Genomic DNA, 27,591 nt, shown 5'->3' with positions numbered 1-27,591 from the left:
ATATGAGATTCTATCCGCTCACCTTTCGAAATATGAGATCGAGGCATGCGAATTTTTCAGAATAAGAGATTTTGGCTTTTTAATCTTTTTTCAAGTGAATATCTAGAAGTCTATACTCCTACAGAGGAATGACAATTAAAAAAAATGCAATGAAACAGGAAAATTTGGAGGGACGACGGAGGGAGGATGAGGGTGGAGGCGAAGTTCGATGATGAATTTAAGAATTAGTATTCAGTTTTTGTATGTGTATTTTCGTCAATTAATAAATAATGTGGGGAAAATAATTAGAAAAAGAATCAAAATCTCTTATTCTGAAAAATTTGCATGCCTCGATCCCATATCTCGAAAGGTAAATGAATTTAATCTCAAATCTCGAAAGGTCAACGAACTGAGACCCAAAATTATAAAATATCTCTTTTTTAAGAAATTGAGTAGTAAATTTTCAGATCACCTTCGAGAGGGGCAAAAGTGTCATTTCTCGAGTAATTGATCTGGCAGGTAAGAAACTGGTCTGGCACTCGAAAACCGGAAGTGCAACTCGCCTATTTTAATTTATATACATAATATAATCAACAAAATTCATTTTCATAGACGAGCTCAAATTTAGCTTTCGAAATAAGCGACTGGGTTTAGGGTTCCGTCGTCTCTGCTCCGACTATGGTAAGATCGATTACTCTCTTTGCCTGAGATGTTAATTTCTATGAAGTTCATCTGTATGTACGTCACCTGGGTGAATATCGTTGATTATAACATCAGAATTCCCTTCATTTTGCAGGCTGATTCTCCGAGAAAACGGTAACAATTTTATTCTTGAATCGTTGTTTCGATGTTATTTTTCATTACGCTGATACATTCATTCATGCGCAATTGTGCTAGGGTTTCCGATCTATTAATTTGAGATAGGGGGGGGGGTGAGGATTAGGGTTTCTATTTTAGAGAAGAAACTAGGATCGCAGATAGAGATAGATAAGCCTGATTGTGTTTTTGCTTATTCTTTGTATTTTTGCTATTGTCATGGCAGTATGGGTGTGGGCTAGGGTGCTTGTGCTATTTTTTCTGGGCTTGGTCTTTATTTGATTAAATTTGCATTTGATTTTCATATTATGCTAGTTTGGTTCGTGATCTGTGTTCTTTTGGTGTGTGTTAACTTCGTGGGTGCGTTTTTTGTTGTTTTTCAACCTCAATTGTAATTGTGTATTAATGTTGGTGCAGTTATTTGAACGTATGCTAGTATCTGTGTAACATGTGGGCCGGCTTTGTCTGCTGTTATTTTGATGCATTAAGAATTATGTATTAGAATATGATGTTGTGTTTGCATTTACTTTTAGAAGCTTGGGACTTGGGAGTGATAATGAAAATATTGCAATTTCTCTGTAGTAGCTGTATCTACATAGCAGCATAGGCGTGCCAAAGTTTCAGTTTGTTTGATTTTCACAATTGCTTAGCAATTTGGCATGTATTCTTTCGGCAGCCACAACATTATATAATTTCATTCTTGTGCCTTAGACCCAAGGTCATGTGAAGTAATTTTCATCATACTTAGTTTTAGGGTCGATGTTTCTTGTCCTTCCCTTTTTGATTTGAGCTACACTTGAAGACATCTTTCAGCTTTTGGGCTAAAGGTTCAGTAATCAAGTCTGATTTTTTTTTTTTGCAATCATGAGGATTTCCTTACTTTCTGATTTCTAACGGCATGGTTATCATGCTCTTTTTCTGTGAGCTAATGTGTGTTTGGACAGATTTTCTTTGCATTATCAGTGGTTGACACTTGGATTGCCAATTGTACTATGCTTAGGTATGTACGCTCTCCTTCTCCATGGGAAGAAAATTCGAGATCCAGGTCAAGATCTAGGTCCAAATCCAGATCTCGTTCTAGATCATGGTCAAGACCAAGGGAGAGATCTAGATCAAGGTCTAGGTCAAGAGGTCGTGGCACTGGCAGGTTAGTTTTGACGTCCTTTGTCTGCATACTTAGTCTGTTACCCTGTTGATATTCTTTATTATCTGTGTTGATCTTTATGTCATGTAGGGAAGAAGTTGTTAATGATGGAACTACACTTTATGTTACTGGCCTATCTACAAGGGTCACTGAGAAAGAACTTGAAGATCATTTCTCAAAGGAAGGAAAGGTTAGTGTTTGGATCTTTTGTTATATTTTGTTTCATTATTCTTTGAGTAAGTCACACACTATATTATGTAATGTAGATCTAAGTTATGTTGAACGTATTGACTTCAGAACTTGTGATTTCTGAGTTGGTTTAAGTTTGAAATAATTTTTCAATCTCATACACTACTTCATAAGGACCAATTTAAACTTATATCTATGCTGCTGGCATTTATAATTTATTCTTCAGGTTAAGTCCGTCTTTTTGGTTGTGGAGCCTCGATCTCGTGTATCTCGTGGATTTGCTTTTGTCAATATGGTCACTTCAGATGATGCTAATCGATGTATCAAACACCTCAATCAGTCGGTGCTTGAAGGCCGGTACATAACTGTAGAGAGGGTAAGCTATCTGTGTGGTAGAAGTTGGTATCTGATGACCTATTTGTCTGTAAATCAATCTCTTTGACCTGAAGGTTTTCTGGTTATATTCAGAAGATATTGCATCAGCTATGTTGGCAGAAATCAAAGATGATCAGTCCATCCATCGCAACAAGCTAAAACAACTAAATAGCATCTATATTGCCCCAACAACTTTACAACCTCAGCGAATACTCAACTCCCAATTAATCAAGCGTTTTTGTCAACATTGTAATCAGGCTTTTATGGTATCCCATACCTGGCATTGATTTTTCCTTCCTTTATTTGATTGAGTAAAGCAAATGGCAAATATAATCTTCTAGTCAACTTGTCTTTGTGTGCATTATCCTTAGAAAAGATATAGGGAACATAAATTATGTTTTTTTTTAAATAATGCTTTTGAAGTCTGGGATTCTTTTATGCATGCCTTGTACTGAGGAGCTCTACTTTCTCCTTATGAGCTGTAAACCCTGCTTCTATTAGCTTATATTTATCATTTTTCTTTAGTCACGGCGGAAACGTGCAAGGACTCCCACTCCTGGTCATTATCTTGGTCTGAAAAGTTCACGGGGTGATGGTGAGTTCTTTGTTTCTCATTATTTAAGTTTTTTTAATGTTGCATATCAAACTAATTTATTACTTTGATGGAAGGTTATGGTGATCGTGGAAGGTATCGTGGAGGATCCAGCCGCGAAGATTATGGCTACAGGAGGTCTCCTAGACGCTCGCCATATAGAGGTGGGCGTGATTACTCTCCCAGAGGTGGACGTGATTACTCTCCCAGACATTCTCCTTATGGTGGAAGTGGAAGATCAAGAAGGGAAAGGTCCAGGTCATACTCTCCTCCCCGACACAGCCCTGAAAGGAACTATGCACGTGGTTCTAGGTGAAATATGACTTCACTGTTGCAGTTGTTTTATAAAATGTAGAACTATCCGTGAGACTTGTTTGAATCAATATATTGATGCACTATTGTCTGTTCACTGTTACGTTAAGTGTGATCAACTTGTTGTACTTTAGATGTCCCCTTTATATGTGCAAGCATTGCTGTTATGAATGGATTATCGTTATACTAGTCTCTTTTGGCTTTCATGTTTCTGAGAAAGGCCTATTGGTCAATGATAATTCTTATATGTGGATTCCATTCTCATGTTTTTTTTGTTTAATTTCTCTCATAAAAATGCTAGATCCATTATTTGTTTGCAGGTGCTGGTAGTTTCTAAGCATTTTAACTGCATAAGCCTTGCATTATTATGCTTTGTTTAGTTTTGCAATGCCTCTGCACACACCATTTGCTTATAGGTTATAGATGCAATAGGATGTTATAAGAAAGTCGGGTAATATTGACTAAGTTAAATTGCTGAAGAGAGTTGTAGTCACCATACAAAGTTCAGTTAGAAGAGTGCGGGTTTATTAGTGCTCAAGGATTTTGCTGTAACGCAGTGGCCATCCCGGTTGTTTGATAGCTGGCGACTAAGTCTTGTCTCATGAATCTCATCTGATTGCTTGCAGTAAATCTGCCCCTGGAGCATGTATATAATATAGGAGTGACGAATAACACGGTTTCCCATCATGGTAATAACCAATGAACCGAAATAAGCTGCTTGTTAACAGTAAATTCTGTCTAAAGAGGTAGGAGTATATGACTCATATAATTGACAAGTGGATGAAGAAACTGCTCTGCCTCCTAGAGAATTAGTACTGCGATTGTAAATGTTTTTTTAAGTAAAAGTCATGCCAGTAAACATTCAAGCCATCCAAGTTATTAACGTAAGTTTCTTTGCGATTGAAATGTTGAATACTTTGTTAACATTTTACTTGGGTGTTATGCATACTTGAATACAACAAATTTTGGAATGAGCATCGCATTCTGTTTTCTCAGATGCCTAAGCTCAACTTGAAATCATTACAAAAGTTAATTCAAGACCCAACACCAAAGAATTAATTAAAACGGCTGAATGTGAAATAAAACTTCGATTCTTTAAAATAAAGAATATGGTTCCTTTCATAAGCTCAAATGGTGAAAGTTAAATGAAATCGTCTGTACAAAACTTTCGACAATTTTTCTGTAAAAGCTGTATGCCTGTATCTCAATCTGCCTACTCCGTGAACAGACTATCCCATATCTATTTCCGTTCTACAGATATTTTAAAACATTTAATCAATATTTTATAGTACATAAAGAACACAAAGATATCTGATTTTAGTATTCCACTAAGAATATGTAATATTTGGTCCGTGCTCTTCCATTCCATCATATATTTTCAAAAGTATTTCCATTCTCTCTATGCAAATGGGAATCTTGAGAAGAGAGATGGCGCTGATAGTGAAGAATCACTTGAAGGGCTAGGCTGAACTTCACTTGAAGCCCGGTAGGCTTGTTGGCACTTCTGTATCTGCAAATGCATTACAGGCTTGTTAGTAAGTTGACAACTTTGTAAAGAGCAGTTTGAAGCAGATACTGAGTTTTCAACTACAGCAACTTTGTATCGAGGAGAAAATCCAATAGCCGGATTTGAAAAGTTCATATCTGCCTCTTGTCTGGCAGTTTTTTTTTAAAAAAACCCTTCAGTTCTGCTGAAGCAGAAACTAAACAAATAGATAAGACTGTCTGCAGCAGCTTGTAAACAGAGAAAGGTGCCTATAATTGGAAATAGCTTCGGAGGTGAAAACTAGTCTATCAAGTTTCAAGTTTTTGATTCAGTCATTGATAGTCTATCAAGTTTGCATATTTTGTCAAGATCATAAGCCATAAGCAGCAACATTCATTTAACGAACTTCACATGGACTGGGGAAATCTTTCACGCATGAGACACAACCATAGTGCATTAGCATGAAAAATAAGCTGTCTGCGGTCTACATGCTGCACGTATTTTTTCACATGAAACTGGTGAAGGATATGAAGACAGACATCTTTTTCCACACAAGGATTATTTGCAACATTAGAGCATGGAACAAGAAAGGACAAAACAAACTCACTTCACCAGGGCTGAACTGAAGAAGCATTCCTACAACAGGTAGCAATCTCTCCACCTCACCTAACAATTGAATGATCATGGAGCAGAGATTCAAATAATCAGTATTGCATACAATTAGTGGCAGTTCGGTTTGTTAGACAAAATAATCATGAGATGTAGTCTAGGATTAAGTTGCGAGGTTAATTTTAATTGGAGGGGGGATGTCTATGACTAATTATTACATGATTATCCATCTAGTATTGAGTTGTGAGATTCAATCTCATGAATCAAACGCAATACATATTTAATTCCGAGATATAATCTTGCAAACCGAACAACCACTTAGTGGACAAATGAATACATGTTCACCACCTTGTATGAGTATTTAAAAACATACAACTAAATAGCTTGATGACTCAAATTAGCTTGATTTTTTATTCCTTTTCATTTCTTAATTGTCCATCAACGAGATAGTGCCAGGGAAAACTAAATTGTTGTTCAAGTTAAAGCATGGAACCATAAAGCATTGAAACATGGGGCAGGCCTTGGGCTGGGTAGTTGGTCGTGAAAGAGTAGGTACAATTGGAGATGAGAGCATACTGAAATACAAGATACCTGTCTCTAGAAGCTTTAAGATGACATTTTTAAGATACGTCAGATCCACTCCTTCCCTCTTCTGCATTCTTTCCATGTTCCTAAGTTCTTCTTTTAGCATGGCTTCCTGCAACATTATCATCAAGGTTGCAACAAATATCAATTTTCAAATTTAAAGTAAATCTATTTATATCGTTTATAATGCTCAAGTAGCACAATAAAGAGAGGGAATGAATAATTGCCTGAATGAGTATGCCTACAAAAAATTACAGAGACCCTAAAATCTAAATGTCTACGCAATTAAAACTGTAATAAAAATATGAAAGTAAGTTGTGATCCACACTTGTCAAGATACATCTCCCTCCAAATTTGGGGTGTTCTAGCCCCTGTTTCTTTTCGAACCGAATTGCAACTTTAAGAATTTATATCAAACAATTGGCATTCTGTGCACTTTCACGGTTTTCAAACACTTCAGCATGGCTGCAACCTATCAATGTTTTGGAGACGGTACACAGGACAGTTTTAAGGAGCGTGCCGGTGCCAAACACTTTCTATTTCCCACTGAAGTGAGGGCAAATGCTATTAGAGGAATTATAGTTGAATGCACTAGTGACTCAATTATTACACTTTTTTAACTTCCTTACAGATTTTATACCATAAAGAAAGTGGAAACTTCCCCTTGGTGTAAGTTTATATAGCTCACCAACCACAGCAAAGCACTGCAAGGCCCCAGAACATTTAATGATGACATTGACAGCATTGGGTAGTCCACCGATCTCAGAAGACTTAAATAGTGATAGTAAAAGAGGGTCTGGTACGGCAATGAATGAGTTTTTAAGTCCACGAGGACCGCTGCTTAAGAATTTCTGACTAATACAATTAAATGGTTGGTTGCTTTGAGAATGACATAAGCTTTGGGCATCTTTAAAGTTGCTAATTTCCAAAGAATTACAAGGGACTTGGGTATAAATCTATCTCTACAATGAAAAAAGAAATTCATCATCTAAAAAGGAATACAACTTACACGTGCAAAGCATATTATTTTCATTCCAAACTTACAACTTAAGCTTTTCAAATGGCCTGGACATCCAGAGATGGAAATTGTATAGTACATAGATAATCCATTAACCAGCTTCTTCAAGTACAAATTCAAAAATTGCAGGAAGAAAGTTAATTTTATTGGATAGAATCAACCCCAACCCATATTTGTGAGATATGAGCTAAAATGTTACTGATATACCAGTGAGAGTTTTTGATCATCTGATCCAAAACAATCAATCTGGGACGACAAGAAAGAAGCTAACGGTGGCAAAGATGGAAATGATTTCCACTCAGGAATGGGATTGTCTGATTTTCAGAAAAAGCTTCTTTGTTTAGTATTCAAGCTGTACAAACACTAGCAATATGAAATACCTGCTGCCGGTGAAGGAGATTTTCGTGCTCCAGCTCTTCAAGTTCCTCCTGCATATAAATAATCATAAATGTCAGTCAATAAGAAATTTTTTATTACAAACCAAATGCAAAACCTTGGAAACTTTTAAACTGCAGAGCTGGCTATTTCAAGATATTCTACTACCTAGATAACAGTCCCATGTATAATCAAGCAGATTTGGATCTTATTTAATTTGGACATATTAATAGGCATCAGTTCAGAAATGGTATCCAAGTTTAGAGTACGTTTATAACGGAGTTTTAAGTAAGGGATTATTGTAAAAAAGATTTTAAAACATTCATTACCGACTACTAGTCTATCAAAACTGCAGTTTTGTTCAAAGTTCAAGTCTTTTGCAATCGGTAACAGTAATGGCAATGCTTTTGAAACTCTTAAATTCAACTAGTTTCTGATGTCCACCCTCATCAATTTATAACTACAAAAGAAACTCAAAAACTCGAATTTATGTTGGCACATAGAAATTAGATTATTTCTACAAGACATACTTGAAGTGCAAGAATATGTCGTTGCGTTTGGGCAAGCTCATCTTCCCTTTGGGCTTGTTGTCTTGCCAAAATCTGAAAAATACAACTAAATAAGAAACTAGATACTCTGCAATGTACATGAAAAATATCCAACTCAAGCCTAATCTACAGAAATTTAGTGAAACAAACTAAGCCAGTGCAATGGCAAGGCTTCAGCTGAAAGAAAAATTGTCTGAATCACCCAGTAAGAGGATATCAGTTATAGCAATGGGATTTGTTTCTTGATGTCTATCTCCTCATATAAAAATATCAGTAGTTTTAACTTGTATTACCAGGTACAGATATTGGCAAGTTCAGAAACCCTTTTCACTGAGTGATTAGATATTCCTGTTTACCTAGTGAGCATAAAGTCTCCTTTCAATAATTTATACTCAACTATATGCAGATAAGATCTACTTCAATATGAAAAATATCCAATTCAAGCAATCTTGCCCTTTCTCAACAGGCTACAACTACAATTTAGGGGTTATTGACATCATAAGAACAGAAAATATTCTTTCAGATGCATGCTAGGAAGAGAGAGAAAATCTAATACGACATGTTTATATTTTAAACACATTGTAACTTCGTCATGTTATAGATAAAATTGCATACTAGGATCTGTTGATCTGCAGCTGAAGTACTAGAAGTTGAGGCTTCCTGTTTATGAAGAGCTGCATTAACCAGTTTCAAAGGATAATTAAAACTCAGGCAGCTTGTAAGCAGTAGACTTGCGGTATTTTAATTTCTCTCAACATCTTTATGAATTAAAAAATAATCCTTTTACCTGTATGGTCCTCGGAGTATTCAACCTGAAAAATAGTCAAGACGTGGTAAACATATCAAAGAATTTGCACATTAGGGTTATATATCTGGAGCATAAGTACTACATCGAATATAAAGACAGAAGCCTAAAGGAAAATCAAATTTGACTTGTAGGTAGGTATATAATTTGTGTAGAGAAGGGCGGGCCATACAGAAGGCCTTGAGTCCAGCAATTGACGGAGGTTCTCATTATCATCCAAAAGCCTAGAAATCTCTTTGTCCTTCTCCTCTATCATTTTATCAGCCAGATCATGAAAAGAACGTTGCTCCTCCTGACAAATATATAGATAAAGAATAAGTAAATGAAGCAAATACTCATTTCAAAAGATCCATATAATAGCCACAACCTTCAGCTTTTTACATTGCAACTTCAGCTCATATACTTCTTTTTCCAAATTTTGAGAGGAACACTCTTCATTTTGCCTTTCCAGTGCCTCACATCTCACTGTAAAATTAAAATTCAAGTTAATCAACTGCAGTTCTGCAAAAAGAGTAAAGGAAATATGCATATAAGCTGGAGGTAAAAAGATGATTGCACTACATCGCCATGTTTCTTCCACATTTTGGAGGCTGCTATCCCATGCTTCTTTCTCAGATTGATGTTTAGAAAGAGTAGAGTCAAACTTCAATTGCAAGCTCTTAATCTGCTGCTCTGCTAAGCTGAGAGCTTCATCTCTGAAGGATGTAGGTAAAGTTAGAGCATTGAGATTTGTAAGTTATCAATTGAAAATAGATTCATCTGCCATCGAGCTACTTGGATTATAATCCCGAACTTGCATATGATAAACAAATCGCGATACATATCAATCAGTTACTACATTTTAACGGGGAACCTGCCTACTTGCGTGCACACATGTGTGCAATGTCCATAGCTAGTATCATGTTCCTTATAATACATGCATGTGAAATTTTTTTGAAGCACAGTCACAGACAGAGGAACAAGACAAATTGACAAGCATTTCCAAATACACATGTATGAAACATAGACATCCTGGAAGAGCATAGTCTTAGTAATATAAGACCCAAAGGACTGGGTATGGAACATAGAAATTATTATTTAGCACCTACATTCTAACTTAATTTGCTTTATGATGAAATTTAGAGGTCAGAATAATTGTACAATGAAAAGGAAAAAGAGAAAGTAGCAGAGTAATCGTTTATTAAATTGCAAGGAAACATAAATTTTTGTAGAATTATAAATTGTCAAAAAAAATATAAGCCAGAGAGGTGTACATACAATTACTGGAATTATCATTTATTTTAAGGGATATTGGCACCTAATATCATGGAACTTTAAAAAAGTTGGGTTTTTTCCACAAACTTTGAAATTGACAAATAACATCACAAACTTTACCCCGAGTTTGTTATTTCCTACCAATGAAAAAATTCTGGCTATATTTATAGATTGAAGAACAAATTTGAAGGGTGTACTTTAAGAAAAACTATTCTCAAATATTGAAAATCTTGAAACTCTCGAAGTTGTTGTCGAGAAATTACGAAAAAAATTTGTATCATGATATTATTTGCCGGAATTTTTTCATTGGTGGGAAATAACAAACTCGGGGTAACGTTCGTGATATTATTTGTCAATTTTTAAAGTTCGTGGGAAAAACCTAACTTTTTGAAAGTTCCATGATATTAGGTGCTAATATCCCTTATTTTAATAACCTTTCAGCTTTTCCAGGTCCCAGCCTTATTGCAGATATCTGACCCAAGATTCTGTCAATATTTTGTATCCAACTTTTGCAAACATATAAATTATACATTTGCCACTGAGAATGTCTTAGCATGTCTCAGTGGGTTGTAATTTCAACCTTAGTTAAGCTGTCTTAGCAAGTATATATCTCCAAACATAGGAAATAATTACGATCTTTTGCTTCAGCTAATAACATGTAGACTAGAGTCACTAGACAATAAATTTAGGTTGATCGCAGCAAGTGGTGAACTATTTCCCTCCTCTCTTGTATCCCCCACCAACATCGTACATACCCCCTTGCAGCATTGTTGCCAACACAGAATCTCCTCCCTACCAACTCCCCCTTCTTACTCCTTGTCTTTTTTGCCATCCACATCAGGCACTAGCTACAGGTGGCCCCCTTCTAGTGCCAATTTTTTCACTCCCAAGAAAAACCTTTTGCTACCACCAAAAATCCCTTTAGTTTTTAAGACATCTTATACTTATGCATGTTATCTAAGGTTTGCTTCCTAAATTAATTATGAAGACAAGCAGGCTCTGTGTAAAATATTTCTGAGAGATAGTGTGAAATAAGATAATGCATTTTTGTTCAATAAACAGAAGGCGCTAAACCCTAAACCCAAGATGTACCTAATCCATATTAGGCACTTTATACCTTTGTTGCTTTAGGTCTGCCTATGAAAAAAATTCATTGCCTGAGAGGTACTCATCTAATGTAAATTACTCTAACTCAACTTTACTGAACTGATCAGTTCAATGTCTGATCTGACACCTTGTCCTACATTTCTGGTTCACTCATAAATTTCCAACGCTTACTTTCTCGCCACATAGATATCAATATTTACTTGTGGCAGAAAATTATGACAAAGTTTGGTTTCATTTCCATTCCCAATATTACTATTGCTAGTGCAATTTACGAAGGGCATCGGTTTTTGTAAGACAGTAGTGGTGGTTTATTAGTGATAAATAATTGGTATATTAGAATTATACATTTGAAAAAGAAAAATATGTATGGTTGATTTTATTTTCTTGTATCTAATAATGGACCCACTGTAATGATGATTAATATATGATAGGATAGACGATGTAGGTTTGGAAAAGTGCTTTAAAAATTCAATGGATGTAGGGGACATGTTTTGAGTTTTTTACATGGTACAGAACTGAAGAGGGGTTTGAAGAAAAAAAATAGTTGCATCAAATATTCACATTCTGAAGTTCCACTTAAAATATTATACAGATTATAGTTTCAATGATGCATACACTCAAGCAGCACAACACAAGCAAAACAAAAGAAAAATAAACTAATAATTTCCAGCCTTTGGTATATCCTACTTCATTACACTGCAAATTGTTTACCAAATATCTATTTCTTGTTGGACTATATGTAAATCTTCTTAAGTTTAATTGGCATATCAAGAAGAAATTGTACCTGGTGAAAATCTCCTTATCCAAATTTTTCTGAACATCTTTAAGGTCCTGGAGAGCTTTATCCTTTTCTGAATTTACCAATAGTATTTCTTTTTCAGCATCCTGAGGTACAACAAAATCAGGAATTATGAGGAGCAAGATACAAATATGGGCTCAAGGATTTTTCTGTCTTCCCAGAAAATCTGGAACAGTGGTTGGTTTAACCTTCAGAGCTTCCTCAAGAGCTTTGACTTGATCATTGTCCCTTGCAGAAGCTAATTCAGCATCTTTTTTCTGAAGCAACGCATGAGCTCGAACTTTGTAAGAAGCAAATTCGCTTTCAATGCGATTTATCTGTAATTTGTAACCATCAGCAAGATGAAAATTTGAATCTCTTCCAAATGCACACGGGAAAAGATCCAATAAGCAGTCAGAAAGCAACAAGGACACTTAATCTTCTGATAAAAGTTAACAGATCTAATTTGTGAAAGGAAAAACATTATTATTAAAAATTATCAATTTCAAGCTAAAAATGCAAATGGGTTTGATTTTTTCTTGCATTTCCCATGACAAACACTCTTTTGGAAAATTAATTACCAGAATGTTAAAAGTTAACCAGCAAGAGACAAACTTAGCAATTTCTCTTAAAAAGGAGGCAAAAAGAAATTTAAGAAAAACCTTTTCATTGGCTTCCATCAGCTCAGAATCTTTGTTATTCAGCAGCTGAGTTTGCACAAAGAGTTCCGACTCCAATTGACCTGATAAAGAGAAATGAGAATAGAATTCCATGTCTTAAGCAAAAAAGAAATGCTAAAGTAACATAAAATACTTCTCAATTTTGCTGCTTCAACTTCAGCATGTATTCTGTTACTCTCAGAAATCTCCAGCTTTGATTTCAAGGACTGCAATGTAGTTTCCAGGACCCCTTTTTCTTTCTCCTGAATCACAACAAACATTATATTCAGTAATTTATGCAATGTTGGAAGTCTCAACTTTCTAGTAACTTGCTTGATTCGTAACATCCAAAAAATCAGAAAACTAAAGAACTGTAATACATGTTCATTTTTCAGATGATTGAGCTCTCCTTTCAAAGTCTCCATGGCAGCTCTAAGTCGTGCAGCTTCACCACTTGAAGCTGCATCCATCTCTGCAATCTTGGTGTCTTTTTCCAGAATTAAAGCCTGAAAATAGATAGATACACGATCCTTATTAACTACACATTACATAAACTCCAAAATGCCACTCTCTTACTTGTGAAGTAGGATAAAAATATGATATTTACTAATCATACAGTATACATGGAACATAAAATAAAGATAATAAAGATCAATCACTGGTGGTCAAAATTTGAGAAAACAAACAAAAGAATAATAAGTGAAAGTACCCGCAGAGATGAAATTGTCTCAGTTGCTCGGCTTCTCTCTGCTAAAACCTCAGCAATTTGGGCTTCCAAATTCTCTACTTGCTGAGAAAGAGAATATATGAACAATATATTAAAATCTCAAGCTGGTAAGATGCACTTAGAAGTAAGGTCAGAAGGAAGAACCCTTCATGTATTGCAAGGGTTTGCCTGATGTCTGCATGAATTTCACCTTTTGATGCTTTAGGGAGAGTTCTGTAAGTGAAGCTTGCCGCTTTTCGTCAGCCAACTGCAGTAACCCCTGCAGGTCTTCCAGCATCTGCAAAAATTCAAGCACGTGTTCTAAGTAAAGTGAAGTGAGTGTTTTCATGCAAGACTAGTGACCATGCAATTCTAATGGATGGACATGGAGACCGTAGCATTTGAAAAAAAAGTATTTAGAACAGGACAACATGAAATTTCATAGTACTCCCTCCGTCCCTAATAATTTGTCACCATTTGACCCGGCATGAGTTTTAAGAAATGTAATAGAAAGTGTGTTGAAAAAGATAGTGGAATATGGGTCCTACTTTTATAAATTAGTTTTATAATAAAATGTGAGTAGGAATAAGTTACTGGAATGTGGGGTCCACTACCAAAAATGGTAAAAGTGAATGTGACAAATTTTTAGGGACGGATGAAAATGGAAATAAGTGACAAATTTTCAGGGACGGTGGGAGTAGTAAATATTGATACGTCTTCACCTCTAGAAGCTGATTTCCAGAATGTATTCTTTATTGAGCAAATATTCAAAGTTCACTTTTTTATCAATATTGAAAATTGTTTCGATAAGTTTGACTATTATGTACCATGATATGTTAATAGTTGTATCACTTATATGAAGTCAATTAAGCACCTGACTTTCTTGAGCCACATAATAAAACCAACTAAATTATATAATTACTCAGAACATAAGATAAACATTTGATAATGGCTATATGGAAATTCTTAGTGTAGGAATATTATTGTCAAACTGATGAGTAATTTCCGACGTATTAAGCATCACTCATCCATCCAACTTATGTCAAGATTACATAACCTTCTGAAATTTCAGAATATCAACAAATTATTAGCGTGAAGATAAAGCCAATATATTCAGCCAGTAACAAGATCAGATTATCATCACTATAAGAATATCATTCTGTTCCTCTCTTAAATGACTTTATAAACATAGTTATTGTCTTGGTGCAGTGAAAGTCTTTTTCGCACTGTTAGTTATCCCAACACAGTATCAGCCATAACAAATTCAAGCAAAAACTAATTAGCAGAAGTCACAGTTTAGTACAAATATAACATCATATAACTACATCTATGCTACTCCATTTTAAAAGCAGGCCGTATCATAAATACCCTCCAGGCAACTCACAGACAGTTTTAAAGCATAAAACATGCAAAAAATATGAGGACATCTCAAACGATATAAGCTAACGGAAAATGCAAATTGGATGAATAACAGATTTCTTTATTTCCTAATAAAAGAACAACCTTGTAACACACCATAAAGTAGGAGCAGGCTGCATCTAAAGTGTAGACCGATACAGCTGCTAATATCTTGATTAAGCATCATAATAAAGCGAAGTATGGCGTCACTTAAGATGCACGGTAAAAAGCATAACGTAGATGCAGATGCACGGGGGGACACACACAAATACAGGCAGTAGACATGCAGAATAGACAAACTCTATGACAGTTGTATAAGAGAAAGAAACACTGGAAGCCTTGTGATTCTAAACCTGAAGCAGGCATACCTACAGTCAGCCTAATTGGAGTTATTTATAGGTAAGGAAGTTGAAAATTTGCAATCAAATAACATTAATCGAACAAAGTATTTACACAATAACTTCATTAAAACTTACTTACTGCACAACAAGCCTGATGATACAATGTGTACAGTATATAATTGTTATCAGATAAAGAACAGTTGCTGTTTATACATGGAACCGGGTTATGATAACAGAAAACAAGTAAAACACAAGCGACAGAAAGCGTGTTCATTATAAATTCATACCTCAGATAGTTATCACAACAGATGATGAGATGAATATATTTTCAAATGTCATCTTACTATAGAAAACGGCGTACCTGTTCTTTTTCCCCAAGTGTTTGTTGCATTGCCTCCAAAGCACTCTCTTTCGGAATTAAAGAATGACGTAATTCTTCAAGGCTATCCCGGAGTCTGCAAAAGAGAATATTGCGAAATTATTTTCTACAAAAAAACTAAGTACTCCCTCCGTTCCGTAGTAGGGGAGGCATTTATTTCCAGTACGAAGATTAAGAAAAAAGTGTGTAATGTATTAAATAAAAAGATAATAAAGTAGGAGAGAGGAAAAGGTAGAGATAATAAAGTAAGAGAGAGGGAAAAGTAAGAGTGGGGAAATGTGTTACTTTTTACTAAAAAAGGAAATGACTCTACTATTGTGGAACGCCCAAAGTGGAAAAATGACTCTACTACTATGGAATGGAGGGAGTAGTATATAAGCACTCATTAAGTTGACACAAAGAAATTTTAGTCCTAAAGTATGCATAACTGAAGAGGTCAAACCTAAACGGTCTCAATTAACTAAATCACAGTTTATCAGGCTATATGGTCTATGACTTGATGAAGGATACGCAACTTTAATTCAGTACCAAAAGTAGTACCCCTATAACTTTAAATGGAAAGGAAATAGCCTTTAGATCCCATAGTAAGGGTGATATTTCTAGTAGAGGGATATCATATTTCCACCATTCCATGTAAAAGTACACACTTCTTGCTCTGTGCAGAAAAGCATAGTGCGACTGGCAAAAGTTAAAGGTGTGGCATGAATTAGTTCCAATTTTTGAATTGCAACCATTACTAAAAGTAGCATATCATGTTCTTGAATTATAATGAGTGATTATTTGAAGATAGCAGGAGTAGAGGATGTGTTATGCAAAAAGAAATCCTAACACATGAAGACCATACTTGTTGTTTGCACTTCGCAATTGCTGCCTCTCCCCATCCATTGCTTTCAGTGCTTCATTAGCATGTTGCTGTTTCCGCTCCAACTCCTGCTTCATTGATGACAACTGGGAAGACGCCATATCAGCTTTCTCCCTAACTTCACGGAACTGGACCTCAAGGTCATCTTTTTCCTGAAATTGCAACCATAAAAGTGAAAACCATTTTAGCAAGCATGGAAATATGCTTGTCAGCTAAATACATGCTCTTATTTCAAACGGTTATAGGAATATATAGACATTGAGGTACACTGAGCTTACTTGGTTAACTAGAAAATTGAGCAAAAACACTCACTGACTCACACAACAAACATCATCAGTGATTCTACATTTCTTCTTTGACTTGCGTAATCGATTTTGTACAAGATCAACCACAGGAAAATAACATGCAATTGCAGCATAACAGGGAGCAGATCTCATTCCTTAAAACAATAGAAACAATTCACAAAAATATCACTCAAGTCAATTACTTGCCCACCAGACAGCTTCATTTACATTTTACACCAACCACAGAAAAAGCCTGTCGTCTTACATCCAACAACATATAATTTTAAGGTTTTCCCCTACCAAAGATGCTTTGCCAAAACTATCACTCTCAGAGAGTTCTTTGATCTAATATATAGGAAAATATTCTGGATGACTCTCACAATGAAACAATAAGTGATGCCATGAGAAAATCCATATTAACAGAAAATGTTAATCATGGAGCAAAATTCGCAGCATATAACATGATATGGTCCAAGTTGGGCGATGGGGGGCACATCCCAAGGATCCATTTTCCGGCACGTCGCACGCGCAAGAAGGCTGACTCCGAGAGCAAAACACCCAACTATGCAGGTTGCAATTTAAACAAACACCTTGTATGTGAACCTTTCCTCAGAACAGTTGGAGGACAATGGAAATTAGAACTTGTAATCTCGATCACTTGGACGGGAACAACAGAGAATCCGAAGCTCTTTGTTAGGGAGCTCCGAACAGCGACACTCCTCTTCGAGCGAGTTGGAATGTGGTGGATAGGGATGATGAACTGTGCGTTGGATATTTGGTAACACACCATGTGACTGTGACCTTGCCCCAACACCTCGTGATCAATATGGCTGACTTGTGATCAGCCAGGAATGAGCGAACTTCAGCAACATTCGTAACTTACCCTCAACATGTTGTGGACAAGGGAATGTTTAATTCCAGAAACGAAAATGAGAGTTCGTTTGTAAGTTGGTAATTTATTACGAAACGATACGTTCCTACGCGATTCATAATAAAAAGATTCAAGAGTTACTTTTAACTTGTAAATGTTTTAGTGACTCAAGGGTGATGATTAAGAAGTGAGTGCAATAGTGCAGCTGCAGATTAGCAACGAAATCGTGGCTGTTGATTAAGAAGTGAGTGCAATAGGGTCTAGTGGAGAGTAAGGGTGAGGGAACCAGGGCGAAATTTTCTCAAGCCAGTTATTTCTAACTATATTTGTTCACTGTTCTAAACTCTGCAATGGAAAATGACCTCAAGCTACTCTATGACTATTTCGGAGATGTGCCATCAGTCATTTTGTTCAGGATAATAAAATAACATTTAAGAAAAATGAGATAATAATGCTTTCAGGTTGGCAGGCAGGAATGATACAATAGTTATAATATCTCCAATCAATCTGACCAAAAGAGAGAATGACACAGAAAATGAATCACGGCAGCCAGGAAAAGAAGAGTTGAACAAAAATTCAGTCGTGTACCTTTTGCACCTCCTGAATTCGTTGTTTGGCTCTTTTGTGAAGCCTGTTGAACTTAGTGTCAAGTTCAGAATACTTCTCATCTCGCTCCTTGATTTCTTGATCCATCTTCTTTTGAGCTATGGCAGAGTAATAAAACATAAAATTTGTTTAAGTCTACATGACAAAAGTATAAACAAATCCAAAAGTATAGAAGAGCAAACTCTATGCATAGGTGCCAACAAAAAGATACTATCAGGTTTCAGATAACTTGGCTAAAGATCGTATTGAAACTAACAATATATAAACCTTCATCAAATTTAGCAGCAAGCTCTTGTGCTCTCATATCTGCCTCCAAGTGTGCAGCTCTTAGATGCTTCATAGCCTCCTCGGCAGCATATCGTGTCTGCCTTTCTTCAAGGAGTTCTCTCTTAAGCGACTCAATTTCTCCAATAAGATCTCTGTGATCATCCCTGGGCCCCGAGTGACGATCCCCTACATCTTTTGAGTCAGGTTGAACAGAATCATTATCCCCAGCCTGTAAGCTACGCTCTAGGTCAGGCGGATCAGAATCATCGTTCCCAGCCGTTGAGTCACACTCCAGTAATTCTTGCGGGTCAGGCTGGACGGAATCATCATTCCGTTCCTGTACTTCTTGTGGGTCAGGCTGAACAGAATCATCATTCTCAGCCTGTGAGTCGCCTTCCTGCACTTCTGGTGGATCGGGCTGATCAGATCCAAGAAGGGTCTTTAAACCCTCATCCTGAGACATCATGTATTCATGTTGAACCATCTGTACTAGTTCGTCATGGTATCCATTCTCATTCACAAGATTACTGTCGACGGCACTATCCAGTTGCTCCTTAGTTTCGTGTTCTGCAACATCCGGCGCATGATTTTCCGGCACCCCGCTCTCACCCTCTTCTTGGGACATGGTTGCAAATTCAGTTATGACCTTATTCTATCTTCATCTTCAGATGTAATTCTAAATGATAGCTGCCCCACCAAAAGCTGAACAATAATAGCAATAAATTAAATCAATCACAAGCACACAGTATAATTCATCAATAGAGTCACTGCACTGGCATCATATTCGATTGAAGACATCCATCCACCCAAAACAGTTCCGACAACACTTTTTAGTATACTCATTCGAAAAAAAAAGTTTAGATAATACGATCTAACATGCAGAGAAAACCAACAAAGCAATAATTTACAGCTAATATGAAGAGAAATGCCACAAGTGAAACCAGCTAAAAGATCATCACAGAAGTAAGTAAAGATCAATCCATCGAAACATAGCTCGCCACAAGTAAAACCATAATTTACACGAGTAATATCGAGATCGTACGGTAATTCAGCAGATCCACCAAATCCGATTCGAATTGTGAAGAGAAATAGTATATATCTACGATCAGGGTAATGAATCAGAGCTGGAAATGGGGGCTCTGTTGTCGCGAAATCACAATTCCATTCGCCCCCTCACTTCACATGCTGCCGCCGTCACATTAATCGACCATCAAGCTTTGTAAATGTTCAGGGAGGGGTATTTTGGTAAATGTCATGCGATCTGCATTCTCAATTTCTCAGATGTAGATAGACGTCTCCAAACCGAACCGGCCCGGATGAACCGGCCCGGAACCGTCGCCGGCGGTTCCGAACCGGAACCGGAACCGTCACCGGCGGTTCGAACCGGCACCGGAACCGCCGGAACCGCCGGGCCGGTTCCGGTTCCTCATTTTATGCAAACCGTAACCGGCGGGTCGGCGGTTTCCGACACAATTTCAGGCCTACTCCCTAGCCTTTTCACAATTTCAGGGTTAAACCGGCGGTTCCGGGCCTAAACAGGCCGTTTCCCACCGCAATTTTCAAAATTTGAAAATTCAAACGGTCCGTAAACCGCCGGTTCCACCGAAAACCGGCGGTTTCGGCGGCGAACCGGCGGTTTCGGCGTTATTTTTCAAAATTTGATTTTTTTTTAAATTTTTAATCACAATTTTCCCCTATAAATACCCCCTCCTCTTCCATTTCTACTCACCCCATTCTTGTGTTAATAAGAATTTCTCTCTCAATCTCAATTTCTCTATTCTCCATCCTCATTCTCTCAAGTTGTGTACGTTGTTTGCGCTCATAATTTACTCACGTTGTTCTTGTTCACGTTATCATATAGTCATATTCACATAAACACTACTATCTATTCTCTACTTCCAATTTCCATAATATCATGTCTTCATCTCGTCGTGGTGGTGATCGGGGCAAGGGCATTGCTCAAGATCAAAGTGACTCTCGGCGTCGTCGTGCCCCTTCTAGAGCACAAGTTGCGGAGGAGGTGGGAAGGCGAGCCGCTCTTCGATTACAAGTAAGTTCTAAACTTCTAAATTAAATGTTTTACTATGTTAATATGTTATAATAAGTCTTTAATTTGAGAGCACCATTTGGTATACTTGCTCGGAAAAAGATTATGTGCGGACTACCGCCTTTTCTTATATGCTTGTGCAAGATGGCCTATTGTGGAATGCCTCAACGTGGTCCTTCCTTTGATTTATATGTTAGTATGTTTTAATATGTTTTAGTACGTTTTAATATGTTAATATGTTTTAATATGTTTTAGTAAGTTTTATATGTTTTAATATGTTTTAGTAAGTTTTAATATGTTAGTATGTTTTAATATGTTTTAATATGTTTTAATATGTTAGTATGTTTTAATATGTTATAATATGTTAGTATGTTTTAATATGTTTTAGTAAGTTTTAGTAAGTTTTATATGTTTTAATATGTTTTAGTAAGTTTTAATATGTTAGTATGTTTTAATATGTTTTAGTAAGTTTTAATATGTTAATATGTTTTAATATGTTTTAATATGTTTTAGTAAGTTTTATATGTTTTAATATGTTTTAGTAAGTTTTAATATGTTAGTATGTTTTAGTATGTTTTAATATGTTAGTATGTTTTAATATGTTTTAATATGTTATAATATGTTAGTATGTTTTAATATGTTAGTATGTTTTAATATGTTTTAATATGTTATAATATGTTAGTATGTTTTAATATGTTTTAGTAAGTTTTAGTAAGTTTTATATGTTTTAATATGTTTCAGTAAGTTTTAATATGTTTTAATATGTTTTAGTAAGTTTTAATATGTTAATATGTTTTAATATGTTTTAATATGTTTTAGTAAGTTTTATATGTTTTAATATGTTTTAGTAAGTTTTAATATGTTAGTATGTTTTAGTATGTTTTAATATGTTAGTATGTTTTAATATGTTTTAGTATGTTAGTATGTTTTAATATGTTAGTATTATATGTTTTAATGTGTATAATTCTCGTAGGAGGAAGAAGATCGAAATGCGGCCTTGTTACTTGCCACCCTCGGCGACGAAGAGCCACATTCGGCTTCGCGTTTCGAATACGATGTGAATCTATCATCGGACGAAGGCGACGATGGATCGCATCAATTCCCACCTTCTAGTGCCGGCCAAGTTGGCGAAAATGACGAGGAGGCCGAAGCTCCTCCTCCTTCCGGGAGACAAAAGAAGAAGATGCCTCCAAAGTTGAAATCCGACATCTTCACCAAACATTACAAGAAGGTCCCGGTTGTAATTTCTAATCCTGATGATTCGACCACTACCGTGGAGACAGGCGAGTTCAAAGCTTATTGCAACTATTGCGATAAAGTCTATCCATTTGTAATCGGTGGGGGATATGGTACTCTCGGTGGGGGATATGGTACTCTCACACGCCATTTGAAGGCAAAACACCCCGTGGAATTTGGGCATTCTAGATCCCAAACCTAAATCAACTTCCCCGCCGGCTCATCGTCTCAAACAGGTACGCCACTATTTAAATACGATCCCAAAAATACTACCGATACCATGGTAAGATGGGCGGCAATGAAACATTTGCCGTTCAATTTTTTTAATGACAGAAAATATGAAATGACTATGCAACAAGCTTTTAATGTTGCTGCAAAAAAGAATTCCCCCCTCTACTGCTCAAAGATCTAACAACCGGCAGTATTTTGCAAAAAAAATGGAAATTGCAAAGAGTCTATCCACCTTGGGGCACAAAGTTAATATTTGCTCCGATGTGTGGACGGATTCTTTCCAACGAAATTCTTACATGGGTATTTCTTGTCATTTTATAGACAATAGTTGGTCTTTAAATAAACGTTTGATTGGTTTTAGACAATTTCCTTCCCCACACACCGCACAAGCAATTGCTTCTTTAATTATTCAAGTTTTGAATGAGTATGAGTTATGCAACAAGATATTTTCGGTTGGTTTTGATAACGCAACCGCCAACACCGCAAGTATATCCGATTTAATTGCGGCTTGCTCCCCGGTGATAAGTGGTAAGTATTTTCATCAACGATGTATTTGTCATATTTTAAACTTATGTGTACAAGATGCTTTGTCTTTATGGCAAAGACATATTCAACCTATTACTACAGCTGTATCCTTGATCCACTGGAAGCCTCAAATTGGCAAGGCGTGGAAGAAGTATTGCCACTCGAAGAAAATAAGGTACACAAAGTTTACTTTAGACATTTCTACTAGATGGAACTCTACATATGACATGTTGCAATCTACAATGGAGCATATAGACTATTTAGTTGATTTTTATAGAACTTACCCTGTTGATGATTTATATCTAACATCTTCTTGTTGGGAACAAAGCCTGAGTTTATTTAAATTATTCAAAAATTTTCGAAGTGCCACTATGGAGTTATCGGGTGTGTATTATTGCACATCCGTTCGTGTTTTAGAACATTGCATGATCATATCACTTGGTTTTAAAACTGCAATGAAAAATTCCGCAAACAATCTTGAGCTTATGTGTGTTTTATATTACATGGTTGAAAAATGGCTCAAGTATTTCAATGAGATCCCAACAGTTTTTTTGCTTGCCAAAGTTTTGGATCCAAAGTGGAAACTAGTTGGTACTTTCAAAATTTTAGAATTTTATTACAACAGTTTAGCTTCTATTGATCTTGAACCACTCCGAGCTTTGCAAACTGACGACGACGACAACTACATAAACCTTGCCCAAACATTCCAAATAAACCTCCCACACCTCCCAAGCCTCCAAAGAAATTTTGAGTTCGACTTGCGGGCTCTCTTTCACGATTACGAAGTCAAGTACAACACTACCCACCAAGTTCGACCTAGACCCCCCTGTCAAACACAGAACTTTGGCTTCTTCCAAGTTGATGACCCCGACACCCAATCCCAATTGGCGGACCTATACGCCTTCAGCAGCGGAGGAAGGACGGCACATTCGGTAAGTGAGTTAGATTTATATTTAGACTCACACTTTTCATTCAATGAGGAAGAAGGAGGTCCCGTTCCCCAACAAATCGACGTCCTAGATTGGTGGTCTTCACACGAGAAAGATTTTCCCATCCTTGCATCAATGGCCAAGGAGATCTTTTCGGTTCCGGCTTCCACTGTCGCCGTCGAGTCCGCCTTTAGTGTTGGAGGCAACGTCTTGGACGACCGAAGAAGTAGGCTCACCGGACAAAACATGGAAGCCACCATGTTACTTGATGATTGGTGCTCCGCCGAAATTAGAGACCAAGAACCGGATTGGGACAAACTAGTAGTACAACCCGACCAAGACTACTTCCCCGACGAAGAAGAATAGGCGCCAATACTTCCGATCAAGCCAAATAGGTAAGCAAGGTAAGAGAACTACGCGGACTTTGATTCCAAAATGCAATTGAGCATTGAGGATACGTAGGCATCTCAACTTATATTTCAACTTAAATTTTAAATTTAAGTTTAAATTTAAGTTGAGCTCAAGTCCTTTTCCTTTATTTCTTTTTTCTCCCCTTTATTTCGAATATGTAATTTTGTAAATTGTAATGAAGATTTTAAGTCTTTTGTAATTTATAATTTTGAAGTTGTAATTTCTAATTTTTATGTTGTAATTTGTAAATTTTAACTTGTAATTTGTAATTTTAAAGTTGTAATTTGTAATTTTGAAGTTGTAATTTGTATCAATAAAATTACATTTGTACATCGCTTCATTCTAATGTTATTTACGCAAGTTTTTTTACATTTTAAACTTGAATTACAATTTACAAAATGCAAAAAAAAAAAAAAAATCGGATAAACCGCCGAACCGGCCCGGAACCGGCCCGGAACCGGGTAACAACCGACGGTTAGGCCGGTTCAAGTGAACCGGCGGTTCACGGTTCACAAACCGGAACCGTGCGGTCTTCGACGGGCCGGTTCCGGTTCCAACAAATCTTGAACCGGAACCGCCGGTTCCGGTTCCAACAAATCTTGAACCGGAACCGCCGGTTCCGAACCGTGAACCGGCGGTTCACGAACCGTGGTGACGTCTAGATGTAGATAGGTGTGTTTCGGTGCAAACGGTCTCGGCTCAGATCCGGTTCAAAATGGGAACCGTCGGCTGGCGGTTACACAAAATTTCGGTTCATCCGAGCTGATTACGATTCCGGTCAACGCTCCCCCTAACGTGGCGCGCTATGGTGTGGATGGTTTCGTCCACTTGGCCCGCGAATGAGCATCGTTTTTTGACTGTTTTAATTTATTTTTTAAAAAATAAAAAAAATAATACTCCCTCCTCCCATAATAGTATGCACTATTGGTTGAGCAAGAGTTTTAAAATACTATTCATAAAGTAAGAGAGATAGAAGGAAAAAGTAATTCAAGTATTATAAATAGATCAAACTCATTAAGGTATAAAGACTTTTTAAAATAAAAAGTACATTCCTTTGTAACCAACCGAAAAGGAAACGCATGTTCTTTTGAGTGGAAAGTGTAAAAAATATCCACTTCTCAAATATTATCAGTTTTTCCAATTTTTTTATTTTTAATCATTCAATTTATCCTTAACTCATCTATAAATACTACATTTATCACATAAATTTTTTTCACCGAAGAAACTCCCTTTCACTCATTTTTTTCCTCTACAAATTTTCTCTCTCACATTCTCAATTTAAGTATAATTGACTCAAGGTGAGATGAATACTTCCATGGTTGTCGTCATTTCATAGCGTTGAATCCCCTACTATGGGATAAACACATTAAATGTTGCTATGGAGTTAAACTACACCACTTTGCTCAAATTTCAATTTTTCCTCTTTAATTTTCTTTATACATAAGTGTTAATCTTTTATGTTTACTTTTCATCCATTTTTTAAATCTACATAATCATGCTTAATCCTATTATACCTTGCAAAGAGAGATTCAAACTAGTTAAGGTAGATTTTTTTTTCTTTTGTTTGTTTTCCTTCTAAATTTTTTGACGTACTATAAAGAGTCAATCTTAAATTCTTAATCATTTTCTTTATTTTTTCTGTAGCTCATCATTTAATCAATTTGGTGCAATCTAAATTAATTTTTACAATCTTTTTTTGTACAAGAATGAAATAAAATTTATTACACTAATTATTCAAACTGCACATATTTTTTTGCAAATAATCGGATTATTTTATAGGAGTATTTTATAATTTACTAGCACGTAACTTGTAGAAATTCTACACGAACTCACTTTATGGGGTAATTTATAATAATTTATATTGTAGTGTAAATGGTCTTTATGCCCCATGTTAAATCACAATGAGAAATTAATTTTCGAATTTCAACAGTTTATACATTAATAAATTATAAAAAAATACTATACATTAGTTTGATAATTAGATTATTCTCAAGTGCTGTGAGTGAGAAACGTCATTATAAAATTCATAATTAGTTCACTAAATATATTTTACGACAACGATATATAAATTTTTATTTACACATTTAGAGCTACGCCTTACCCTAAAATGACAATGAAGTAGCATAAATTTATAATATGGGACTATGGGTATGGTTCTATCATATCTGTAAGTCAAAATCATATTTGTATTCAATGGCGGACACAGTAAGGAGGGAGGAAGGGCTTAAGCCCCTCCCAACAACTCTTTTTTTGTTTTTTTCTACTTCAATTTTTGGAAAATATTTCGTATTCACTCTTTAGCCCTTCCCAAGTTTTTTTATTATTGAAGAGTAAATCATCAAAATTGGAATGGTAGAAGGGGCTGAACTTTGGAATCAAAAAATTGGAGAGGTGAAATTACAGAGATGAAAATGGCTCCTTGTTTGAAGGATGAAGAAGACGTCCTTTTTTTAAAAAAAAATAATAAGTGGAGTAATATAATATTATTTTATTCTAAAAGTTTCCTCGTGAATAGTGTAGAATACGTGGACTAGTTGAGCTATAATAATTAATAACTACTCTGTTAATATATTCACATATAGATTAAAAGTACAATCAATTCATAAATTTAATTTTAAAACATTTTTTTTGTAATAATAGTGCTGCTATTAAAATGTTGAGTGTGTTCAATTTCCATTTAGGTAATGTAATAATTCTAAATTGATAATATAGCTTTTAGTACTATACCATTAATCATTCTGAAAGTATATACAATGTACCAAAATTTCAATTTAGTAGTCAAATTTTTGTTGTTAATAGTTACATCAATGATAGGCTATAGTAATAATTTACTAGTAATTGATATTTACTCTATTGAATATCTTATAACCTTGTGTCTAACAGAACATTTCATTATTTATTTGCAATAGTAATTTACAAAAAAATTGATAAGTCTAATTATAATAATATACATTAAAACGTTAATTTTCTTTAGATAAATTGGCCAAGTATTATTTGATTTGAGTTTAAGATGTTAGAATTGGAGTTTGGTTCAAATTAGATTCATATATTTTTCTATCTTTTTTTATATATATTTGCAACATAGTAATATATTGATTTATGCATTATAATAATTTTTTGTATATATTTTTTTTTCATTTTTATAGTTGTATTTGTGATTTTTTAATATATTATTAATTTTTATTATATTTAGTTTTTTATTTATTGAATATAGTATATATATATATAGGGTATAATGCAGCCCCTACCAATAATATCTTCTGCTTCCGCCACTGTTTGTATTATATACTCGCTTTAATTAACCAAGAAAATTTATTAAAAAAATAAATTAAAACTAAATGCAATATTTAATTAAACTTAAAATAATTCCAAATATGTCTCTAGGTAGTACCAGTATGCATGGTATTACGTCTTTCCATTCTATATGCATTAAGATAGTGATTAGTGATCTACGCATAACTACATTTTAACGCATAAATAAAGACCAAATTTCAACTATTAAATCCAATGATGAGATTGAATGGATTCTGGAAACACAACTATAACCCAATGATGAGATTGAATGGATTCTGGAAACACAACTATACCGACGTTTTAGTTCACTACTTGTTGTCAAATCTGTGTTATGAACTAAAACGTTTGTATATGAACTAAACTACAATTATAGTGAACTACAACGCCCTTAAAACGTTTTAGTGAACTATAATGATGTCTTAGTTCACTCCGTATTTTGGTCTCTAGTTATGCATTAAATATGGTTATAGTTATGCATGGTTTTACACAAATTACAAACTTCCTCCATTTATCAAAAATAGGAACTTTGGAAATAGCATAGCTTTTAATGCAAAATTAAGAAAGTAAAAGAGA

The 27,591-nt window shown here is 35.5% G+C and overlaps 2 protein-coding genes across 4 annotated transcripts; one reads left to right on the top strand and one right to left on the bottom strand.

The window, feature by feature from the left end:
• The first annotated feature begins 551 nt into the window (after window positions 1-551).
• On the top strand, window positions 552-3,596 carry LOC121783342 (serine/arginine-rich splicing factor SR45a-like). Of its 2 annotated transcripts, XM_042181388.1 has the most exons (8): window positions 552-660; window positions 776-795; window positions 1,796-1,942; window positions 2,030-2,129; window positions 2,355-2,504; window positions 2,578-2,769; window positions 3,029-3,098; window positions 3,173-3,596. In XM_042181388.1, the coding sequence occupies exons 1-8, from the start codon at window positions 658-660 to the stop codon at window positions 3,409-3,411; spliced, it is 921 nt and encodes a 306-aa protein (XP_042037322.1). In that variant the 5' UTR covers window positions 552-657; the 3' UTR covers window positions 3,412-3,596. The 2 variants fall into 2 exon arrangements, with proteins under 2 accessions (XP_042037322.1, XP_042037323.1); XM_042181389.1 differs by lacking the exon at window positions 2,578-2,769.
• Window positions 3,597-4,501: 905 nt separating this feature from the next.
• LOC121784679 (protein GRIP-like) lies at window positions 4,502-19,548 on the bottom strand. 2 transcript variants are annotated; one of them, XM_042182878.1, is made up of 22 exons: window positions 19,388-19,548; window positions 18,346-19,047; window positions 18,061-18,176; window positions 16,300-16,469; window positions 15,438-15,531; window positions 13,549-13,635; window positions 13,341-13,421; window positions 13,012-13,137; window positions 12,786-12,894; window positions 12,635-12,714; window positions 12,182-12,310; window positions 11,979-12,079; window positions 9,395-9,528; window positions 9,201-9,298; window positions 9,006-9,125; window positions 8,816-8,840; window positions 8,644-8,702; window positions 8,011-8,082; window positions 7,486-7,533; window positions 6,094-6,199; window positions 5,501-5,559; window positions 4,502-4,917 (listed from the first exon to the last, which is right to left on the bottom strand). In XM_042182878.1, exons 2-22 carry the CDS (start codon window positions 18,968-18,970, stop codon window positions 4,807-4,809), a joined length of 2,550 nt encoding a protein of 849 aa, XP_042038812.1. In that variant the 5' UTR covers window positions 18,971-19,047; window positions 19,388-19,548; the 3' UTR covers window positions 4,502-4,806. The 2 variants fall into 2 exon arrangements, 1 of the variants encoding a protein (XP_042038812.1); XR_006046759.1 differs by lacking the exons at window positions 4,502-4,917; window positions 5,501-5,559; window positions 6,094-6,199; window positions 7,486-7,533 and having other exon boundaries at window positions 8,018-8,082; window positions 8,816-8,900.
• Window positions 19,549-27,591: the final 8,043 nt, after the last annotated feature.

This window comes from Salvia splendens, chromosome 21 (genome assembly GCF_004379255.2).
Source record: "Salvia splendens isolate huo1 chromosome 21, SspV2, whole genome shotgun sequence".
In the NCBI taxonomy this organism is placed as follows: domain Eukaryota; kingdom Viridiplantae; phylum Streptophyta; class Magnoliopsida; order Lamiales; family Lamiaceae; genus Salvia; species Salvia splendens.
The sequence above is the reverse complement of the archived record's forward strand: the minus strand, read 5'-3'. Positions and strand labels throughout refer to the sequence as shown.

What these genes read in the sequence shown, in the direction of transcription:
- LOC121783342 (XM_042181388.1), top strand. An exon ending in ATTTCTCAAAGGAAGGAAAG is followed by an intron (nt 2,130 to 2,354) that starts GTTAGTGTTTGG and finishes TTTATTCTTCAG; the next exon opens with GTTAAGTCCGTCTTTTTGGT. An exon ending in ATTGTAATCAGGCTTTTATG is followed by an intron (nt 2,770 to 3,028) that starts GTATCCCATACC and finishes ATTTTTCTTTAG; the next exon opens with TCACGGCGGAAACGTGCAAG.
- LOC121784679 (XM_042182878.1), bottom strand. Translation starts at nt 18,970, where the DNA reads ATGTCCCAAGAAGAGGGTGAGAGCGGGGTGCCGGAAAATCATGCGCCG. An exon ending in GATAAGGAGATTTTCACCAG is followed by an intron (nt 9,529 to 11,978) that starts GTACAATTTCTT and finishes TACATCCTTCAG; the next exon opens with AGATGAAGCTCTCAGCTTAG. An exon ending in ATCTCCTTCACCGGCAGCAG is followed by an intron (nt 6,200 to 7,485) that starts GTATTTCATATT and finishes ATAATGTTGCAG; the next exon opens with GAAGCCATGCTAAAAGAAGA.